General features: G+C 48.6%; 1 protein-coding gene and 1 long non-coding RNA gene across 3 annotated transcripts; one reads left to right on the top strand and one right to left on the bottom strand.

The window, feature by feature from the left end:
• The first annotated feature begins 3,038 nt into the window (after positions 1 to 3,038).
• RPRM (reprimo, TP53 dependent G2 arrest mediator homolog) lies at positions 3,039 to 4,964 on the top strand. Its single transcript, XM_084523923.1, has 2 exons — positions 3,039 to 4,160; positions 4,250 to 4,964. Exon 1 carries the CDS (start codon positions 3,383 to 3,385, stop codon positions 3,725 to 3,727), a length of 345 nt encoding a protein of 114 aa, XP_084380049.1. The 5' UTR covers positions 3,039 to 3,382; the 3' UTR covers positions 3,728 to 4,160; positions 4,250 to 4,964.
• Positions 4,965 to 8,134: 3,170 nt separating this feature from the next.
• On the bottom strand, positions 8,135 to 16,012 carry LOC311438904. Of its 2 annotated transcripts, XR_014694421.1 has the most exons (6): positions 15,944 to 16,012; positions 14,773 to 14,853; positions 13,950 to 14,591; positions 10,848 to 10,913; positions 8,672 to 8,729; positions 8,135 to 8,588 (listed from the first exon to the last, which is right to left on the bottom strand). It is a non-coding gene; the product is annotated as an uncharacterized lncRNA (long non-coding RNA). The 2 variants fall into 2 exon arrangements; XR_014694422.1 differs by lacking the exons at positions 8,135 to 8,588; positions 8,672 to 8,729; positions 10,848 to 10,913 and adding an exon at positions 13,370 to 13,413 and having other exon boundaries at positions 13,461 to 14,591.
• Positions 16,013 to 20,105: the final 4,093 nt, after the last annotated feature.

Genomic DNA, 20,105 nt, shown 5'->3' with positions numbered 1-20,105 from the left:
TGCACGACCTGAAATCTGCGCTCGGCTTCCCTCGGCCCCGGCGGACCGGAGTTTTGTGCTGCTCAGCACCAAAATCCAGCCCGAGTCCGCACAGACACACCGGGGGGGGGCTTGGCTTGGGTGGGGAGCGCAGCCAGCAGCCTCTGCAGACAGATCCCTGCTCTGTGCAAGCTCAGGTGGCTCGCATGCATCGTGAGCAGGATTTTGGGGGCATCCCTCTCCCGGGCACTGCTGTCTGGAGCTGGCCAAGCAGCACCTAGGGAGCTGGATTTCGGCTCAAGTCCCGCAGGATGAAGGCAGCTTTTGGCCAGAATGTCCCTCACTCCCACAAGTGTCTGTTCTTGGAAGCCAGCTGCTACCTATGGGAAAGGCACAAAGCACCCATTCCCATCCCATCCCATCCCATCCCATCCCATCCCATCCCATCCCATCCCATCCCATCCCATCCCACCCCACCCCATCCCATCCCATCCCAATCCCCTTCCCCATCCCTACCCCATCCCATCCCCATTCCTACTGCAGCCCCATCCCAGCCTCATCCCAAACTGCCCCCAAGGCTGGGGGCTGCCCTGCAGGTGAGCTCCGGGTGCCCCCAGCCTCCAGGCACCTATAGTGCTGGGTGAAGGGAACATAGCACGCCCTTTCCCAATCCTTCACAGCAAGTACTCTGCACACACGTGGTGCTGCAGGCGCTGAAATCTGCATCACCAAAGCTTGTAGAAACTTTTTTCAATGGGTAAGACGAAATACTCTTCACTCTTTGAAGCTCTTGAAACCATTTGTGGTTTGCAAATCATAAGGATAAAAAGAGCAAAAGCAATGACAGGACTTTTGAGGGGTTAAATTGCACACCTTGCCTTAAACCCACTGTTAAATTACAGAGGGGAGGTTTGAAAAGCACACAGAAAAGCATTTGCCTGTTTGGATATCAGCTCCTCATCACAAAAAAAAACAAAGTAGATGAAATTTCAGTGTTACAGGGCACCATGCACATGACCAGGGATTACCTTCTCCACAGTTTCCCTCTTTTGCATATTTTTACACGATCACTGCTTTATTGTGCTGTGACGTCCCGGTCTCTAGCACGGGTCTAATGTTGCTGCTACCTCAGGGCACTGAGACTCATTTACTAGGACACATTTCTGAAGCACTTTCAGGCTAGGATTTCCAAATGATTTATGCACAAAAAAAAAAAAAAAAAAAAAAAACTCCCTAGTGGCCCGCAGCACTCACATGGATCCTCCTTACCCTCAGCCACTAACTTTTAGGTGCAGGAGCACCCAGCACTTTCCCAACACAGCTTATGGCTGTGAACCACTTCCTAACCAGGGGGAGAGGTGCCAGAAATTGGTGAAATGTGAGATCTGCGAGGGGCCGACCCCAATCCACCTTTTGGCAAGGGAACTGCGCACTGCGAGGAGCCATGTGGGGCTGGATCTTCTCTTCCAGCACTTTCCTCTGGCTGAAATAACTGCCAGCACTCCCGTCGCTAATTAGAATTAATATCATCTTCTTCCTCCAACGGTAAAAACAAAATGTTCTCCTCGTGTCCCATCTGATAAGGCAGCAAACCTCGTCCAGCACGGCCTCGTAGGTGGGCTGCCCTGGGCAGGAGGCGGCACCAGCCGTGCTTGGCACTGCAGGGAACAGACCCTGCACAGGCACTGTGCGAGGGAACGAGGGGCAGCAAGGCCAGGATGTGAGCAGAGGGCTGTGTCCAGGCTCTGGGGAATTGTCTGTGAGCAGTTAACGAAACAGCCACCACCCTGAGATGAATTAGCTGCAAGGGGCTCGGGAAGCATCATTGCTGAGCGCCTGGCCTCGACCGCCCCATTAGTTTATTCCCAGGAGACCATTTTTTCCTCCAAGGACCAGCCCTGGACAGTGTGATGTGCCGCATGGCCATCGCCCCCAGCCTGCCATGGGCACTGCTCGCTCGCAGCCCCTGGCACACAGATTTCTCCCTCTCTTTGCAGTAATTAAATCCCCACTCCAGCAAAGAGCGGGCAGGGCTAACGACGGCAGCGCTCGCGGCACCGGCAGTGCCTGCGTCCAGATCCTCTGCTCAGCAATATCCCAAGTCATGGCTCGGCGTGGGAGCGGCCGATCCTCATCACTGCCCTGCGGCCAGGGAGCTGCCACCTCCCTCCCTGGATCCCCCAAACCTCCAAACCACAGACTGGGTGCCACTGGTGGCATCAGGGAGAAGCCTTGCCCTGAGGGGCTGCTTTTGGAGACCCCCTTAGTACCCAACCGCATCCCAAGGGGTTCCCTGGCCCTGCCCCACACTGGTCCCCGCTGCCCCAGCACAGCATCCCATAGAGAATCCCCCCTGGAGGCATTCCCAGTCACCCAGCCATGGCACACGGGGCTCTTTATGGGGTTGCCTTGGTCCCCACTGCACTCGGGTGCGTCCCCAGGGTTTGGGACCCCCTCCTGGGACACTCGCTCCTCACTTTCACAGGGAAAATCCCAGGGGCAAATCTACAGGGAGAGCAATATGGATTTAGGAAATTCACACTGCTCTTTGGCACGCTCCCACGTGGGGTGTTCCCACAGGGAAGACAAGAAGCCGGCTGTGGGCTGTGGGGCTGCAGGGGGGCACAGCCCACACGCTGCCACATGCCTGTGGCTGGGCGCAACCCCAAAATCCCACTGGGTTTCTGCAGCTCCTGTCGGCAGTGGTCCCCAGGGAGCTGGTCTGGCTGTTCCTACACCATCGAGAACCTGTGTGGCAGAAACCCGCTCCCCAAACCTGCCTCCAGAACCCCTCATCCCCGAAACCTGTTCCCCAAAACCTGCTCCCCGACCCCTCTCACAGAAACCCTCAAAGACCCCTTCCCCAAAATCCCCCTTGTGCGTAACCCCCCACGCTCAGAACTTGCTCCCTGGAAACCCAACTTGCAAACCCCCCCTCCCCACACCCCGAGCCCTGACAACCCAAAACCCCTCCCCAAACCCACCCCCGACACATCCGCCCCCGGCGCCTGCCTTAAGCCCAGCCCCGACACCCACCTGCAGAGCTCCTGGCCCCGGCCCCTCTCTCCCGACCCCTGTCCCCCAAACCCTGCTCCTGCGCTCCCCGGCCCCTCGCTGCTCTCCCCCAAACCCCTGCCCCCGAGCCCCCTCCCGGAGCCCACCGGGGGCGGCGGGGCGGGGCGGGGGGCGCGGCGCGGAGCTGCGGGCGGAGCGGGGCGGCTCGGCACGGCTCGGCACGGCTTGGCACGGCACGGTTCGCCCCGGCTGGGCTCGGCACGGCTCTGCTCGCCCCAACTCGTCTCGGCACGGCTTGGTTCGCCCCGGCTAGGCTCGGCACGGCTCTGCTCGCCCCGGCTCGGCTCGCCTGCATGCGGCGGCGGCGGCGGCGGGGCGGCCGGGCGGGATGAACGGCTCGGCGGCGGGCGGCACGGCGGCGGCGGGGCTGCTGGCGGGCGCCGGGAGCGCGGCGCTGGAGCTGGAGCGGGCGCTGCGCTGCTGCACCGCCGCCTCCGTGGTCACCGACGGCGGCGGCGGGGCGGCGGCGGCGGCGGCGGACGACGAGCGGAGCGTGTACATCATGCGGGTGGTGCAGATCGCCGTCATGTGCGTCCTCGCCCTCACCGTGGTCTTCGGCATCTTCTTCCTCGGCTGCAACCTGCTCATCAAGTCCGAGGGCATGATCAACTTTCTGGTCAAGGACCGGCGGCCGTCCAAGGAGGCGGAGGCGGTGGTGGTGGGGCCCTACTGAGCGCCGCCGCCCCGCCACCGCCCGCCCCGACGGCTGCGGGGTCGGGGGAGCCGGGGGCAAGCGGGGGCGGCCCCGGGGAGCGGCGCGGCGGCCCCGGGGAGCGGTTGTCGGGCGGCTGCCGAAATAAAAGGGGTCGTGAGAGCAACAGGTCCGGCCGTGCGCCTTCCCTCCGCCTCGCCGCGGCTCGCCGGAGGGGGTCGGGGAGCGGGGAAGCGGCGGGGGCGACCCGCGGGGCCGCGCCACCGGCCGGGCACCGCCGCCCGTCCTGGCCTGGGGCCGCCCCACAACGCCCTACAACCGCCCCACAGTGCCCCACAGTGCCCCACATCCTCGCCTGGGGCTGCCCCGCGACGCCCCCGGTGCGTGGCCCCGTGCCCCCCTCCAGGGAGCAGTGCGAGTGCACCCGGCTGCCCGCCCGCAGGGTCGCCAACAGGTGACTTCCTACAGCCCTACAGCGGGGGGAGGGAGATATTTATGCTCTCATAAATTTTTTTTTTTCTCCTTCATCCATTTCCTTTATAGGGATAACAGAACATCTTTCTATGAGAGGCTTGCATAGCTGTTTATCATATCCCTGAGGGCTTGGACTGGTTGCCAGCGATAAATCAATGTGGCCACATTTGCTGTGGGAGGAGAGGAACCGGCACAAACGCTTGCTGGGGACTGCAGCAGCGGGATGGGTGCGGAAAGGCTCGAGCCCCATAAGCCAGCTCTCCCTCTTGACACCCCGAGTCCTGGAGCAAGACTGTTAATTGTCGCCGTTTGTAATGCTGATAATAATCGGGAAGTTTTCTGGAAGAGCTATGGGGACTTCAGACTGCTCGGTTTTCCCTCACTTGCTGCTGAGCTGGTGTGAAGATGGCCAAACCACCAAATTATTATGGGTGTCGTTAGGAGATGCTATTACAAGTTTCCCCTTAGATAGACTAAGGTGAAACTTAGCATTTACAACATGCACCGGAGCTTAAAAGGGTGTGAAATAAAGCTGGAGCCTGAGACGACCTCTTGACTGTGAATAAACTTTTGGTAGAAAATGAGACAAAACAGAATTTCGCAATGTAGTATGATTCCCTAAGATGAGCAGAAATCTCAGCCGTGTACTCATTTAAGGGAAAGAAAAAGAACAGATCTGCCTGTTCTCTCGGGAACAAATACGCTATGGAATTTGTCATTAAATCAAAATAAACGTTACTAAGCTATCTATCAACTGAAACATCAGTGAGAAATTTAACCAAAACTCTCCTCCTTTCTTTACTGCTTAATGCTGCAGGAACAGAAGATAATGCAGTGTTTAAAGACAACACAATAAGAGTGAAAACTCCTAATACAGACGTTTCACTCACTCTCACTGTTTCATTTCTAAACATCTCAAACTTTTTAACTTGCGTCACTTCATGGTAATGCAGTGCACAGCCACTGCTGCAGTCTGACTTGCAAGGAGGGCACGGCATATCTGAACTTTGTTTGAGGGCTAGATTCGGTATGTACTCTATTAATTATGGCAAACACTTAAAGTGGAAGGCGTTTTGATTAACTTTAGCCAGGAGCCACAGTTTTTTCCAGCACTGTAAATCTGTGAGATGGTAAATTCCCGGTAAGAAAAGATGGTAAATTCCGTAAGAAAATTGGTGGAGTTCACAAAAGCAGCCCAAGATGTGGTTGCCTCTGATCTAAGGGCCCCATCCAAGGTGAGGGTCCCCTACCCCCAATGTGCTTGAGGCTTGTTTTTAAGCTCGACAAAGAGATCTCAGTTTAGACAGGCTGGGGAAAGGGCTTTCCTGCTCCGTGCAGCTGAGGTGCTCGCATGCTTCCAATCCCATTGGCGTCGCTCAGGCTGCACTCTCCGTCTGTACCGCGGGGACTTTGGTGCTCAGAGACCAGGAGGAGGTTTGGGATATTTACAATCCACTCGGGCAGGCAGGGAGAGGACAGCACGGGGAAGAAGCAGCAGCAACAGCCCTGCCATCAGCTTTGGCTCGTGCCACATGGCGTGGGTGCAGGTGGCCTCCAGTTGTGCAAGGAGAGGTGTTTGGTGTGTGCACAGCCACCAGCCTGCTCACCTGAGGGGCAAGCATAGGTGTTGATTCCACTGAGGAATCACCTGGCAGACCTGACCAGCTCTCTGTTGTTACTGTTAGACAAGAGTTCTTCCAAATCTCGGGTTTGTCTGAAAACGCCAGCCCTCGCGATGCTCGGTGGTTGTGGCAGGGATGGGTTTTTGCAGCAGGGCCTCTCAGCAGGACTCATGCCAGGACCTCACCACAGCCTCCCAGCCACTGTTTCAGAGATAACGAGGCCCAAAAATCCATACAGCCCCCACCAGAGCACAGCAGCTGGAGTAATTCCCTCCCTGGGCACTATTTGCAACCCCTCAGTGCTGTGGGCAGGGGCCTCTCCCAAGTCACCCCAGGGACACCGCCAGGACTGGGGCAGCCTCAGCTAAACTACATCAGCTACTAACATAGTGGCCTAAAATGCATTATTAGCTCAAATCTCACTTCTCTAACTGCCTGTGGAGCATCAGCCAGGAGCCAGAGCCCCTTTTCTGTGTAAATACCCCTTAAATACTCCTAAAAACCCCCTCGAATGCTGCCAGCAGCCTGCCAGGTTCCACCTGATTTCTCTCCCGTCCCACAATTGGTCTCCTCCTTCCTTCCAGTTAGCTGGGAGCACAGCCTGGGAAACACGAGATAAAAGATTGCCTCCTTTCAGCTCAAAACACACGTTAATCTTCCAGAACTAAAATCAAGAGGTATCTTAGCCACTTCCCAAACAGGCACTGAAGTGTTTTGTTCAATATTTTAAATGAGATACACTTATTAAAGACGCTCCAGCAACTGCAGCTGCTTTTAGATAACTCTTTGAGTGTACTCGGGCTAAATTTGTCTTGATGGCTATACAATTTTAATTGTATGCTTCCCACATCTTAGTCGTAATAATAATCAAACCATGTCTGAAGTAGGCAGAAAAGGTGCATTTAGCAGTTAAGATATATGCAAGTACAGGGCGTCATTATGGGTTTGTATTCAGGCAAAATGCACATTGATTTTAAAGGCAATTTAGCTTTAATAAGGAAAACAAGTCCCACTGTTTATTTGCAGTTTAAAAAAAAATTTAAAAATCTTCACTGTAAGTGACAGAGAGAGTACTTGCTTCTGGCTGGAGCTAGGACCCTTGGAGGAAGGGTTTCCTAAAAATATTCAGGCTCGTATTCGGGTAGGCAACCCATCTGAACACGCAGCCCTAGCTGGGTTTGAGCCCATATTAATTACCATTAAAGAATGAATCATTACCAATGCTCTTCTCTCCTTCCTCCCATCACTGTTTGTGTGCGTGAACGGCTTCTGCCGTTGCCATTGATTTCAGCAGCCCATGACTCGGGCTGTCTGACTGGTGTAGCGAAAGGAGCCCTGAGGGACATCAAGTCTTTCAATTCTTTTATATTATAAAACAGCAGTGTCCTCTCCATAATTAAGGTTTAAACTTGCTGTCCAAAAATCTAATTTTCTGTTAGCTCACCATTAAAAAGTGATAGCTATCGCACATCATACTTTCATGTGTGCCCGGTGGCTGGCAGCCAGCTTTTTTTCAGACAATTCAGACGATTCTGCTGCTCCCAGTCTCCTCTGCACCAGTACTTCCTATTACTGGAACGGTGATGCAGGTTTCTTTGAAAAAAGAAGAAAGAGAGAAGCCAGCCAGCAGCAGAAACTGTACGAAATGCAAGGGAAAAGCACCACGGACACTGAGGGGCAAAAACCTGAAACTTGATAAAAAGGAAAAGTTTTTGTGACATTAAAAAAGAGCCTGGCGAATCTGTCAATTCAGGTACTGCCAAAATTGGGGAAATCAGCAGGCTTCCCAAAAGGAGTGGGTGTTCATAGGAGAGATAGAGGCACCTGCTTGGGTAGGAAAATACACACACACATTGAAATGCAAAGTTTTACAGCACCATCTTCTCTTTCCTCCTTCACCGAATCTAAGCCCAGACCTTGGTGGCCACACAATTCACCCACCCTTGTGGGGCGTTGGTTTCTTTTATGGGACGCCTTTATTTAATGCCAAAAATTGCTTGTAGCTGAGGACCAGATGCCGTCACTGAAGAAGGAAACCGAAGGAAGCCCGGACTGCTCGGGACCAAGCGTATCCATCAACTTGGCCACTAGCAGCTGGGGACCCATTCTGCAGCTACAGAAGGTATTTTTAGCACATGGAAAAAAAGTGTCATGAGCACATGATATGAAAAATACACAAAGCAATCTATCACTTTTATGTCCTTTATTCCTGCACAATCAGGTTAGTATTTTCCCCCTGCTTGCCTCCATTTCGGAGCGCCAGCAGGGCCGTGCAGGAGCAGCGCTGCTATGGAGCCGCTGCCCGGCTCCCAGCGGGGTCTGGCTTCTGCCCCATGCCAGGAGCACAAGGGCTGGCCCGCAATGCCTCATACAGCCTTAGGAATTATTTTACAATGTAGGAAATGCAAAAGGAAAATGTACACACACAGAAAAGCTCAGTGTTGCTGTGTGCCTCGTTTGTGGACATACCATGCAATAAATAACAGCTGGCAGCCCCGGCTCTGGTTGGGTACACGACCATCAGTGCTGGCAGCTGGGACATCCACGTCAGCAGCAGCTCCACGTGAGGCAGCACCATGCCCTGGCAGCCAGGAGGGCAAACTGCATTTTGGGGTGCATTAAACATGGCACAGCCAGCTGGCCGCTATATTCAGCACTGCTGTGGCCTCACCTTGAGTACTGTGTGCGGTTCTGGGCTCCGCAATATCAAAAGGATGTTAAGGTCCTTGAAAGCATCCAGAGGAGGGCAACAAAGGTGATAAAAGAGAGGTGCTGGTCTCTTCTCCCTGGTAACAGTTGGCAGGATGTGAGGGAACAGCACAAAGCTGCTCCGGGGGAGGTTCAGACCAGATATAAGGAAAAAAACTACCTTTTCTCAAGTTCCTCCAGGTATCGAATGATTTTTTCCTTTTCTTCTCATTTTTCAACTATGGAACAGAATGGAATAGAATGAAACAGAACAGCTCAGTTGGAAGGGACATTCAAAGATCATCCAGTTCAACTGCCTGACCTCTTCAAGGCTAACTGAGAGTTAAAGCATATTATCCCCACCTCATGTTAATAAATAAACAAACAAATGCAACCTTCAACAAAAAAATGGAAATAAGAATGCAGAATGCATGATAAACTCTAAAGGACAAGCTGATAGAAAATGGTTTGGAGCTCAGCTCTACAAAAACAACAACAACAACAAAAAAAAAAAAAAAAAGAAAAAGGCTGGGCATGGAGTAGAGTCATTTTTCTGGCTTGCAAGAAACTTTTGAACATGGGAGATATCAGGCTGTGGAACAGTCTCCGTTGGGAAGATATAAAAATTCTTTTACCTGTGACTTTTACTCTCAACTTAAGAATATATTCCCTACAGGATGCTGCTGCATTCACAAAGAGCTGGACCTGCTCCTCTCCCTTGCTGCCTTAGGAAACTCCACCACTCCATTTACTGCTGTGCACTGCTGAAGCTACAGGAATGAGAAATGCCGATCACGCTGTAAATATTAACTTCACATAAGAACTACTCAAAGGTTTTCAAACAAAGAGAACAAACTGAATTATAACCAGCAATCTCAGGACGTGGAGAAAGAAGCAGTTTTGTTTAATTCACTCCGCCAGCATTAGCCACATCTCCCCAGAAGGCTGGTGGCTGCTTGACAGCAAGCGCAGTGCTCTCAGATCCGATTGCCAATTAGGGCATTTGTGTGTGTAATGGAACTGCCACTCAAAGTGTTCTGAATACATGTTCAGTGGCTCACAAATCCATTCAAACTTTCATTAAAATCGCTTCATTATTAATGACGCCTACATCTCCTTTCCCCTTTGCCAAATATAAAGTCTACGCACCAAAAAGTATGTGTTTGAGATGGAAAAGATTGCTGACATTAGTTGGCACTCTTCCTACCAGATGAGTTTATGCAATGTTGTCATTCACTAAATACCCCCTTCCCTGCCTCGTTAGGACTGGGCTGACACTGGTTCATTTGCAGGGAAATTTCATTTGCCCCACAGCCTAACCAGCCTCACTCCACACCACCTGTATGAGGATTAATCCCTGTCAGTAAATATCGCCTAATTCCAGCCTGCTGATTTCCACTGGGCACAAATCTCCTTGGCATTTTCATGCTGTATTAGAGAAGAGGAAATCACACAGCATCTTAAGTAATTTTGTTTTTTACACACTCCATTTGTTTGCTATCACATTAGCTCCTTTTCAAATAGTACACCATGACCATTTTTGTACACAAATAACATCTTGAATTTGAACAAAGCACGTCCACAGGATATTCTCAAAGCGAGAAATGAATTGCTTTAGAAAAAAATACAGCATCGTTGGGAAACGGAGCACAGCAGGTATTAGCTAATGACACCTAACATTTGCCATATCCTTGGACAGACAACAAAACTGCATACATTAATTAAAAGCAGGCTTTGGGGAAAATATTACGAGCTTGTGCTGTAATGCCTGTGGAAGGGAGAGGAAGCGTGAGGCCTGGTGAGGCACTTGGCGCAGCTTCAGCTCCTGAGTGCCACGACTGAAACAACTCTGGAGTCAATGAGCCAGTCACGCCCTGTACCCCAGCAACCCTGCGCTCAGCCCAGGGATCTTCCCAGTTCATAAAGGGTGGCACTAGGAAAAAAAAAAAAAAAAAAAAAAAAAAAAACAATTTCCTAGATCCTGAGTGCTGCTGGGAGCACACGTGCTCTGTGCAAATGGTGCCTGTGGAGAGCGCCAGGCACCAGAGCAATGGGCTCTGCGCGAGCACCACAGGAGCAATGCAGAACCAGCCCCGTGTCGAGTGGGAGTGCAGCTGGCCTGCAGAAAGCATGCAGTTACATTGCAAAAACACTTCAATAAAAGTTACATGGACGTTCTCATACCATTTGCAAATGAAGATCAGGGAGCAATCGAAGCACTGCACTATTTTTAATATTTATCAAAGCCCTGTGCTGTGCTGCTCATTTCCGTTGGTGCTGTGGCTCGGCACCATGTCGGGGGCATCTGACTCAGCTCTGGCTCTGCTGTCCAGCAGGGCAAGGAGGCAACAGCTTACCTTGTTTCCAAGCAGGGTCGCAGCTTGCTCGGCTGGGGGACGGTGTCCTTGGGCTACAGCACTCCGCTAGGGAAGCAACGATCGATTTAACAGTAAAGTGGGGGCTTTGTTGTTTCCAGAAGATCAGAAACACCCCTTTTCGTAGGAAAGCAGAGCAAGGAGAAGTTATAACCTCCGTAACACTTCAGTCCTTTCTTTTATAACACTTCTGCCCTTTCTCCACCCCTGCCTTGGTGCCTCCTCCTCCTCGCTCACTGCTCATTGCAGGTGGCAGATAACCTCAGCTCCACTCCCTCCTCCTATAGCTGCAAACCCCCTTTTAGGGCATACCTGGGCACAGACAACCGGATGCTCCTGTTTGTTTCCTGCCACCTCGCTGAAGAATGAAGCCCCGAAGCAAAGTGCTCAGTGGGTCACTCACTTAATCAGAAGAGTTCATTTGTGCTTGCAATATCCCCCGGGGCCATCACTCTCCTGAAGAGTTGCCTCCACTACCAACACCTTGGAGAAGTTACCCACGCAAGGATTGCTTGGGGAGCAGAAGGAAGCAGTGACAAATTTTACCTATTTCAAACAAAATACGGTTCTTTGTCTTCTCCAGAAGATACCAATCCATAATCCATGCATGTGGATTTAAGTAGTTCAGATTCAGATTTTAACAAGCATGTGAGTCTTGGAAAGAGCATGCCAAGGAGCAGTAAACTCCTTGCTTGTGGTGGTAACATCTCTGTATGTGCACACTGAAATCTATTCACGTACCATGGAGGGTGGAATATCATTACTGTCTTCCCTTAATGAACAATTTTTTAATTAGATCATGTCTAGAAAAATATTAAGTATTGAGTTTAATTTTCCTATCTATGGAGATTCAGCACAACAGTTCCAATGGCTAGTTATCCTTGGTGTTCAGAAATTATAGTTTTTGTCTGAATATATCTCATGTCACCCAGATTTCTTTCTTACATTTTTTTCCCCACAGTGGCAGGCTCTGCATAACCAATTCCCATTTTATGAATGAGACTTGCAAGCTCTAAGCCTTGGACGTTCTTGCAATTAACCAGAAGACATTTTCACAGTGTAACTGTGTTCATAGCGCTTATTTGAATCTTTGCCAAATCATTGGCATCATCTTCTTAAATTCGGGATGCTAGAGCTGAACACAGTGTTCCAGTAGCAGCCTCACTAAAGCGAGCACAGAGACAACAACCTCACTGACACAGAAATCTGTATTCCTCTGTTTAAAAAGTGCATGGGTATATTTTGAACAAAAAAAAAAAATATATATATATATATATATGCTTATTTGTTCCTTTGGTCCCAATGTCTTACCTTCTGCTGATTAAATTGCCATGACGTAGAAGCCCTTTCAGAACTGGGGTTCTGCAGACAGTTTAAGAGCCTGTAGGTATAGCCCGCTTTCTTTATGCTTAAATAAATTTTCGATGTTAAACAACAACAAAATGCACATTGTATCAAGGGTAAAGTGTGGTTGATAGTTTCTATCTTGTAGAAAGCCATATAGACCAGCAGCACCTGTACTGGCCTTTTGTAATTCATGATTCAAAAGTTTTGCCATTTCCCTACCATGCCTTGGATGGATGGATGCGAAATTTAGTTCTATACCTCTGGGGTTCTCCAGGTAGGCTAGAGCTCGTTCAGGCAACTTTAAGAGCCCTTAGCTAGTTCATTACTTATTTTCAGAACAAATTTGTTTAATGCTCCTGCCTTTGCCCCCTGTGACTAACAGCTGCGTTGTTCCTATCTAGTAATCTAGTAACAATACCATAGATAGTATTCTTTAAGAAAACACTTAAAAAAAAAAAAAAAAAAGCTTTGCTGCACTTAATAATGCATGCCTTTTCGCCTTCTTTTACCACAGTGACTTCAATTCTTACAATAAATACACGGTTTCCTTATTTAAGATAGGCTTTTATGCAGCTGACTAGAGGTCTGGGTCATTTTTTACAGTGAGGTACGTGCAAACAATCCCAACAGCAGTCCTACAGTTTGTGCTGGAAAGGAAATTGAGGACTGCACTCCATTTCCCCTCAGCTGACTGTCCTCAGACAGATCCCGGAGGAATTCAAACACATGGCCAGGGTGCCCATGAGGGGTTTATGCCCAGCTTTAGGGCAGCAGCCATGCTGTTCTCTCTCCTACCTCCAGCTCCTGCCCATCTCCGTCTTCCTTCTGGGGAAGGCAAAGACAAACCTCTGGCCAGCTGTGCTCTCCTGCAGATATCCTCATGCTGCCTCATACGAGTCCGGTTACATCCCTGCTACCTCAGCTTGGAGCACAGCATTAAGTGTAATGGCATTGCTGGGGCTGTTCCCAAGCACTGTGGCATGCTGGCTTCTGTAAACAAAACACTTTCCAAAGGTAATATTTGAGCACTGAGATTAATCCACACCTGATACAACCCTGCTTCTCCAGAGATGCAATTCAGTATTGCAGCTGCAAACGAGGGATAACACACCACTATATCTCCCATCTTTGAACTGTGACATACTTAACAAGATCTCTGTGGTATAATTATTTTATTTCAGAAAAAAATTGCAGTTTGTTCCTTCCAAATCTAAGAGAAAAAAAATATAATCACCAAGTAGAAAGTACGTGAATCATGCATTGCTTTTGGAAAAGCTAAAACGCAACACAAAGTTTGGCCCATAATTAGTGTCGTGCTACACTTGCCTTCCAGTTCAGATTTTGTTCGCTTCTAGTACAGTTTAGAAAAATGATTGATAAGATGGAGACTTTAATCCAGCACAGCTATGACTTAATGAGACTGTAAAAGAGACATACTGCATTGCTATAACCTCTTGATAGGAGTACAGCACAAAGCACCTCTGACGATATGCTGGAGGCAGAGTTAATTGAAGTCATCGTTTGTTCAGCCATCTGGGTGCAGCTGCCCTCATTTGCATTGTGAAAGCCCCAGCACCGTGGCACGATAATTTTTTTGGGGGGTGGAAATCCAAAGTGGGAAAATGGAAACATACGAAAGGCAAGTAGCAAAGTATGTCCCAGGGAAGTGGGATATGTGCAGTTGGAAGAGAAACATTTGAGTAGCTCCAAAGGTGATGGATAGCCATACTCACGTACCAGGCACTCTTCCAAAGAGCAGCAATCCTGGAAAAATTCCTCGCAGAGAGAGGGCTATCTACAGCACAGCCCCAGGTCCTCATACAGATCATTAGGGGATGGGAAGGGGCTGAATGAAGGCTCCCTTAATGCTCTAAAAAAATCCCTTACTGCTAACCAGAGCAGGCTGGAGGCAACAAGGAATCATTTTCTGGCAGGGTGAAGGCCAGGAAATGCACCAGCAGTTGGCCCTCTAGGATGGGACAGGAGGACAAGATTCAGGAAGGTAAAAGCATATTCAAACGACACCAAGTTTTGCAGTTTCGTGAGATAAGAAAAAACAGGCCTGCATTTAGGAAACAAGAGCTGGCTAAAATATCTAGAACAGGCAGACAACGTATGCAAAATGGCCACAGGTAAAGCTGCTGCAACTAATTCACGGCATTACAGATGAACCTGTCACCAGAACTGACACTGCAAATTGAATTCGGTGTTCTCTCCCCAGCCATACCAGTATCGGCTCTATTAAATCCGTATTTTAAATAGGCTGTTGCATGTAGGACCGAGATAAATGGCCCAGCACGCTGGTAACAGCTTCCCACCTGCAAATCCTCCCCTCCAGTTCAGCCTGGCCAGCTCTCCTCTTGCACTGCCACTGGTGACCTCAGGAAACAAGATGAAAGTACACAATATAAAAATAAAAGCCTGCTTTGTGCCCAAATCCTGGACAGTAGGGATGTAAATGTTTCAAGCAGGAAAGGGACTGTGGGGGGATTAGGGTAAAATATATATATTTTTTTTTATATTATTTTTATTTTTTTTTTCCTCAAGTGGATTTACTGACCTGCAGAACTTACTGCACAGAACATTTGCATTGCTGTAGACTGTGCACACACGTAGCCACATGCACAAAAATCCTCATGACCTGGGTGGGCAAGGAGAAGGGAAAGGTTCTGAATGTGATTAAACCTTCTCGTGTTTCTCCAGCACTTTGGTGTTCACCTGCTGTGAATCCACAAAACCCAATTCTGGTGGTGCAGACAGCTGCCTGCAGGACCAACACGACCACACTGGGACCTGCACACCTCCATCACCAACCAGAAACCTTGGAGAGCCCTGAAAAGTTCTGCCAAATTTCATGCAATGATGTAAGGAACAGGGGTAAGCATGAGTTGCCATTACGTGATATTTTAATTACCGGGCTCAGCAATTTACTTCACTAATATTTCTGCAGTGTCTCTTTGACCCAAAGAGCAATTTGGGGGATAGCAGGATAATGTATATGGATTTTGCATTGAAAATGGCTACAGCATTCATTATATTTTCTGTGCTCCATTTATCTAATGAGTGATAAATTTTATTCTCTATATTTCGATAGGAATTTGGCATGAATATTTATCCTAGATAAGTAAAATTTCTACATGCATGCTGAGATAGAAAAATGGAGCCTGATGGTGCTGAGACGGCTTTGATGATGAGCAGTTTTCATATCAGCCATCAGCTTTAAGTAATAATTGCAGGGGAACTGCTTGTAGCCAGCAGCAGACCAGGCTTGCTGTTACAGTCCAGAGAAGCAGCTAATGCTCCGATAAACTCTTTGTCACTCATAACAATAAGTGATTCAGAAGGGATTAGGTTTTACTGCCCAACCCCAAATCAGCAGTCCCTGGACTGCACATCCTCAGGTGCTTAAAAAAAAGAGCAGAAAATACAAGTAGAGAGTATCGCCTGCCCAATGATAGCTAATTAACCAGGCGCAATGAGAGATGCATTATCTCACCTTTAATGCTAGGAGATGTGAAAACTGAGCAAAGGAGTCCAGGGAACCAAATGTGAATTTAAAAAAGAAAAAGCTAGAAAGGGAAAAGTGTAAAGTACCAGCTGCATCAAGTGACGCTGTAGGAGACCAGGTCCCTACAACAACCCCAACCCCTTCCTCTGGTAGTTAGCTCATGGGGAGTGGCCTCGTCCCCCTAAAACACCATCACCTGTCCCCAGAGTGGCCCAGCACCCACCTGTACCCCTGGAGCCTGCTGCTGCTTCGACTCCGGCACCCAACTCATCCTCCTGAAGCAGAACCAAGAAACTGGTGGGCTGGAATCGCCCCTATTTATGCAAGGGGATGTTTAAAGGAGCCCTTCCAAGGCTTCCAGCCGCATATGTAAATTGTGATGAGTGCTGTTATTAATAACAGCAAGGGGACCGGGAGGCTTTCTGTGGGGTTCGAGGCACTCTTTAAAGTGTTTTTCAGCAGACTAAATGTGATATAACCAGCCATTTCCAGCAGAACAGACCAGGCAGCGCAGACTGCTCACCAAGCTGCCAGCTGGGGTCGTGCTGCCCCTTGGGTTGCAGGGGGCTGGGCACTGCACACACCTGGGGTCAGACTTCAGCCCACAGTCCCAAGAGCTGTAATGGAATGGGCACGTACAGCTTCTTGCTTGTCATCTCTCTCCATCCACATCTCGACTCCTTCTGCTTGCAGAATGGCTAGATTGAGAGCATGAGTCAATTGGCCATCAGCACGAGTTCTTAAATTGCTCCCATCTTTTATTCTTCGTGATGCACTTCATTCCTCAGCTCAAGACCTCATTTTGCAAATGTAAGGCAACTCGGGGCTCTGCTACAAAAGGAGCAGGTTCAGCAGCCTCCTTGGTGTATCTGTCGGATGGCACCCTGGCTATCTGACAAGCAGTGAGCCATCCTCTGCCACTGCCTGAGAGGCTCATGCAAACACAGCTTCCTACAGGTCCTTTTGCATTTTTAGAATCACCGCTGAATTTGCATGAAAGAAATAATGTATTTTGCCTAATTAGGAATCATTAATTTGAGGGAACAGATGGAAACTGTTTGTTTGTGAGACGGAGATTCGTAGTTTGCTCTGTGAAGGATACATTGCATCTGTGCAGCGCACACAGCTTTCAGCTCCTCGCTACCGCAGACTTTGCAGCACTTATTTAAAGACCATTTGCATCGGAGCAAACACTACAGAGGGAGCTTAAGGCATTTACATACCAGAGTGCTAGGGAAATTTGTCATCAGCCTCCTTGATGCTTTTGAAAATACCATCCTACCATTTCGGGCAATGCTGCCATTCTTCATGAGCCTGGTGGCCACTAATGCAAACCCTTGAGAGCAAGATATATTCTGCCCCTGTCCACAGCATAGCATTATTTAGTTGGTCTCTAGCAGTTTAGGTAGGAATAAATAAATGGACTGTTTCTGAGAATGGCACAGCCTTTTCCTTCAACTGCAAAGGGTCTTACGGTTTCAGACAGTGGTGTAGGAAAAAGGACCTTTCCCTTACCAAAGGGACAGGGCTCCTGCCACGCAGTTGTAATTGTGTTTCTCCCCCTAAGTGCTTGGCCAGGTTGGAATCACTCTGGACCTCAGCCATAGAAAAGCTTAAGAGCTGAACTCTTTGTCCAACAGGTTGTCATGTTGAGTTCTAATTGCTCATGACAAAGTCAAGATCTAGGAGAGTGCATGCAGTGTCTTTTATGCTGATATGTGCACGTCAGCACATCCTTGTAAGGTGATAACCACCTCTGGATCCCACCTCTACTCCCTGGGGGGGGCAAGGGGACAGAGGAAGTGTGGTGCTTTCAAAGCTTGGTGCAGGACAGTCCCAGCTCATAGCACGATGTAGGCTAAATGCATCGCTGATAGCCACTGCAGCCGTGGGTAGGGCTGCAGACCTCAGGGGCAGGCCCAAGCAGCACGTCTGCCTCGATGACTGGGGAAGATCTCATTCTGCAGGACTTCAGCAGAGCCAGCACATCCCCAAGGGACTGTACAAAGGGGGCACCCATGACGTCCACCCTGGCTGTGCCCAGGTACAGCGTGTGGCAGTGTTACACAGCAGCTTTACAGCAAAAACAACCTCCTTTAATTCTTTTTTCTCCTCTTGTGAGATGCCCAGACCCACCCTGCGCCCTGCATTTGCTGGAAAAAGAGCAAGTGACTGATGGCTCCAGCAGCCCACGTGCTGCCTTGGGGCACAAAGGTTGGTATCTCCATCCTGGAAACAATGCCTGCCCGTGACGACTGGGTGATGAAGAGCATAGTCCTGCTCAGTAACCTTCCCTATCCTCCCAGTGGGAAGAAAAGTGCATTTCTCCTCTAAATTATATAGAAAGATTTTTTTTTAAGTATTTTTTACATTTCTTTTTTATGATTATTATTTTTTTTTTTATTATATATATTTTTAAATTTCATTCTTGGGATAAGAGAGCTACTGTTCTCTGCAAATAGAGCCTGGGTGCTGGCAGGCCATGGTGCCAAGCCAGCACCTGCCAGGTATTTTTCTCCAGTTTCTGAACATGCAGATTAGGCTTCTATGGCTACTATCTGAATTGTGTTAAAATAGGGAAAACAAAAATAAGAGGAAAACAAGGAGGTTTGGGGCAGACAGCCTGCGGACTGGAGACTTCAGTCATATTTCATTTTAAACTGAAAAATAAGCTATTATTGTGTGGCCTACGGAAAAGGATTAGAAATTGTCCAGAATATAGAAGGGAAAAATAAAAGATAGATCTTATGACAGAAGAAAAATGAACAATAACAAAAATCCGCTATTGTCCAGCTCTCTGAGGGAAAGAGGTGGCAAATCCGTGCTTTCGGAGGCTTTTTGCTGAGTGTAATGTAATTTCTCAGGCATGTTGCTGTCTGATAACCATGGATGAAGTGTTTGTTTCGGAAGAATTTGGCATGGTCAGAAAGCTGTGCATAAGGCAGGCTCACATAAACTGATTAGCACCGAGAGAGGAATGGAGATGCTATCTCTGCTGTGAGCACAGCTTTCCGAAAACCTCCCTGCAATAATTATACTGGCTCTCCAGCACAAAGCCCCACAGACAGCCTGCTCCGAGCTGGATTAAAAAACACAGATCAGAAGTTGATTCAAAGCACAACTCGTTAGCACACGTGGAGGTAGAGGAGTGAAAATCGAGGTGTCTGTGAAGAGCACTGAAATCAGAGCACGTCCATCAGTATGTGCCCATGGTCCAGGCTCTGTCCATCACCCTCGCCTGAAAAGGGACAGGCTGGTCCCAAAACAAGCACTGAGAACAAGGCTGCCTCTTAGATTAGTGCTTAATTTTGATATATCTTTATTAAAGTACACGTGTAATCCCCAGAGAACTTCTGAGTTAGGAATTGTGTAGAGCTTTGTGTCACTACTCATTTAAGCACGTTGCTCAGTTTCAGAAAAGTGCTTTTCCAGGCAAAACACTTATTTTTAAACAGAGTCCAATTAGTCTTTGTTAGAACGTGTTTGATTTGGTTGTGTGATTCAAGCAGCAGAAATCCTTAAAGATGGACCTAGTTTAAAATAAAGGCTAAAATAAATCACATAGTTAAAAGGTTGTTTCGGAAAAACTATGAGATGCCTGGAAAACACTCTGAATACAGACCATTCTTTAATTCACAGTTTCCCATCAAGGGTCCCATTCCACATTTGACTGCGTACCTTTTTTAGAAATGACAGCTTGTGACTCCACAAACTTTAGCAGGACAGCAGCAGCTCATGGATGAACTGATAGAAAATTACGCAGCCATTGACTAGACATCTAGTCAGACTGGAAGCATTTTTCTTATAATCAGACAGGTTTCCAACAGCCACACACAGGAGCAGATGAAATGCCCAACGTGGATACCAGCAGAGTGGTTTCCTTGGCAATTGTAACTATGCAAAAGACTTTGGTTTCCTTCTCTCTGCTAATATAAGCAAATATTTAAGCCTATCAACTGATCTATAAAGGTTAGTTCAATTAAGGTCGGGTCACCTTATTATAATTTGAAATCACAGGGCTGCATCTGGAAAAAAAAAAAAAAAAAAGCATGCAAACATATACAAATCTCTGAGCATTTTAGCAATCTGATGGACTTGGACTGGATTGTTCCCTGTTTACATCGGTGCATGTTTTCACTCTGATTTATTCAGAATAAAGAAGCCGTAAGAGCCAAGGGCAGACCTGGGAAGAGTTGTTGACCCAAACCAGACGAGCCCGAGGTGATTCCTGCCTGAAGGCTGAGCCGGCTGTCCCATGGCTGTCATATGGAGCTTGTCTGGCACACGAGACATATCTTGCTCAGCTGTTGTAGTAAGGGGACGGGTGAGTTGTTCGCTAGCAATTTTTTTTAATCACTAAGATCACAGCAAAAATGTAAAACTGA

This window comes from Aythya ferina, assembly GCF_964211825.1.
Source record: "Aythya ferina genome assembly, chromosome: 6".
NCBI lineage: Eukaryota > Metazoa > Chordata > Aves > Anseriformes > Anatidae > Aythya > Aythya ferina.
Note: the sequence above shows the minus strand (reverse complement) of the source record. Positions and strands in the feature narration are given on the sequence as shown.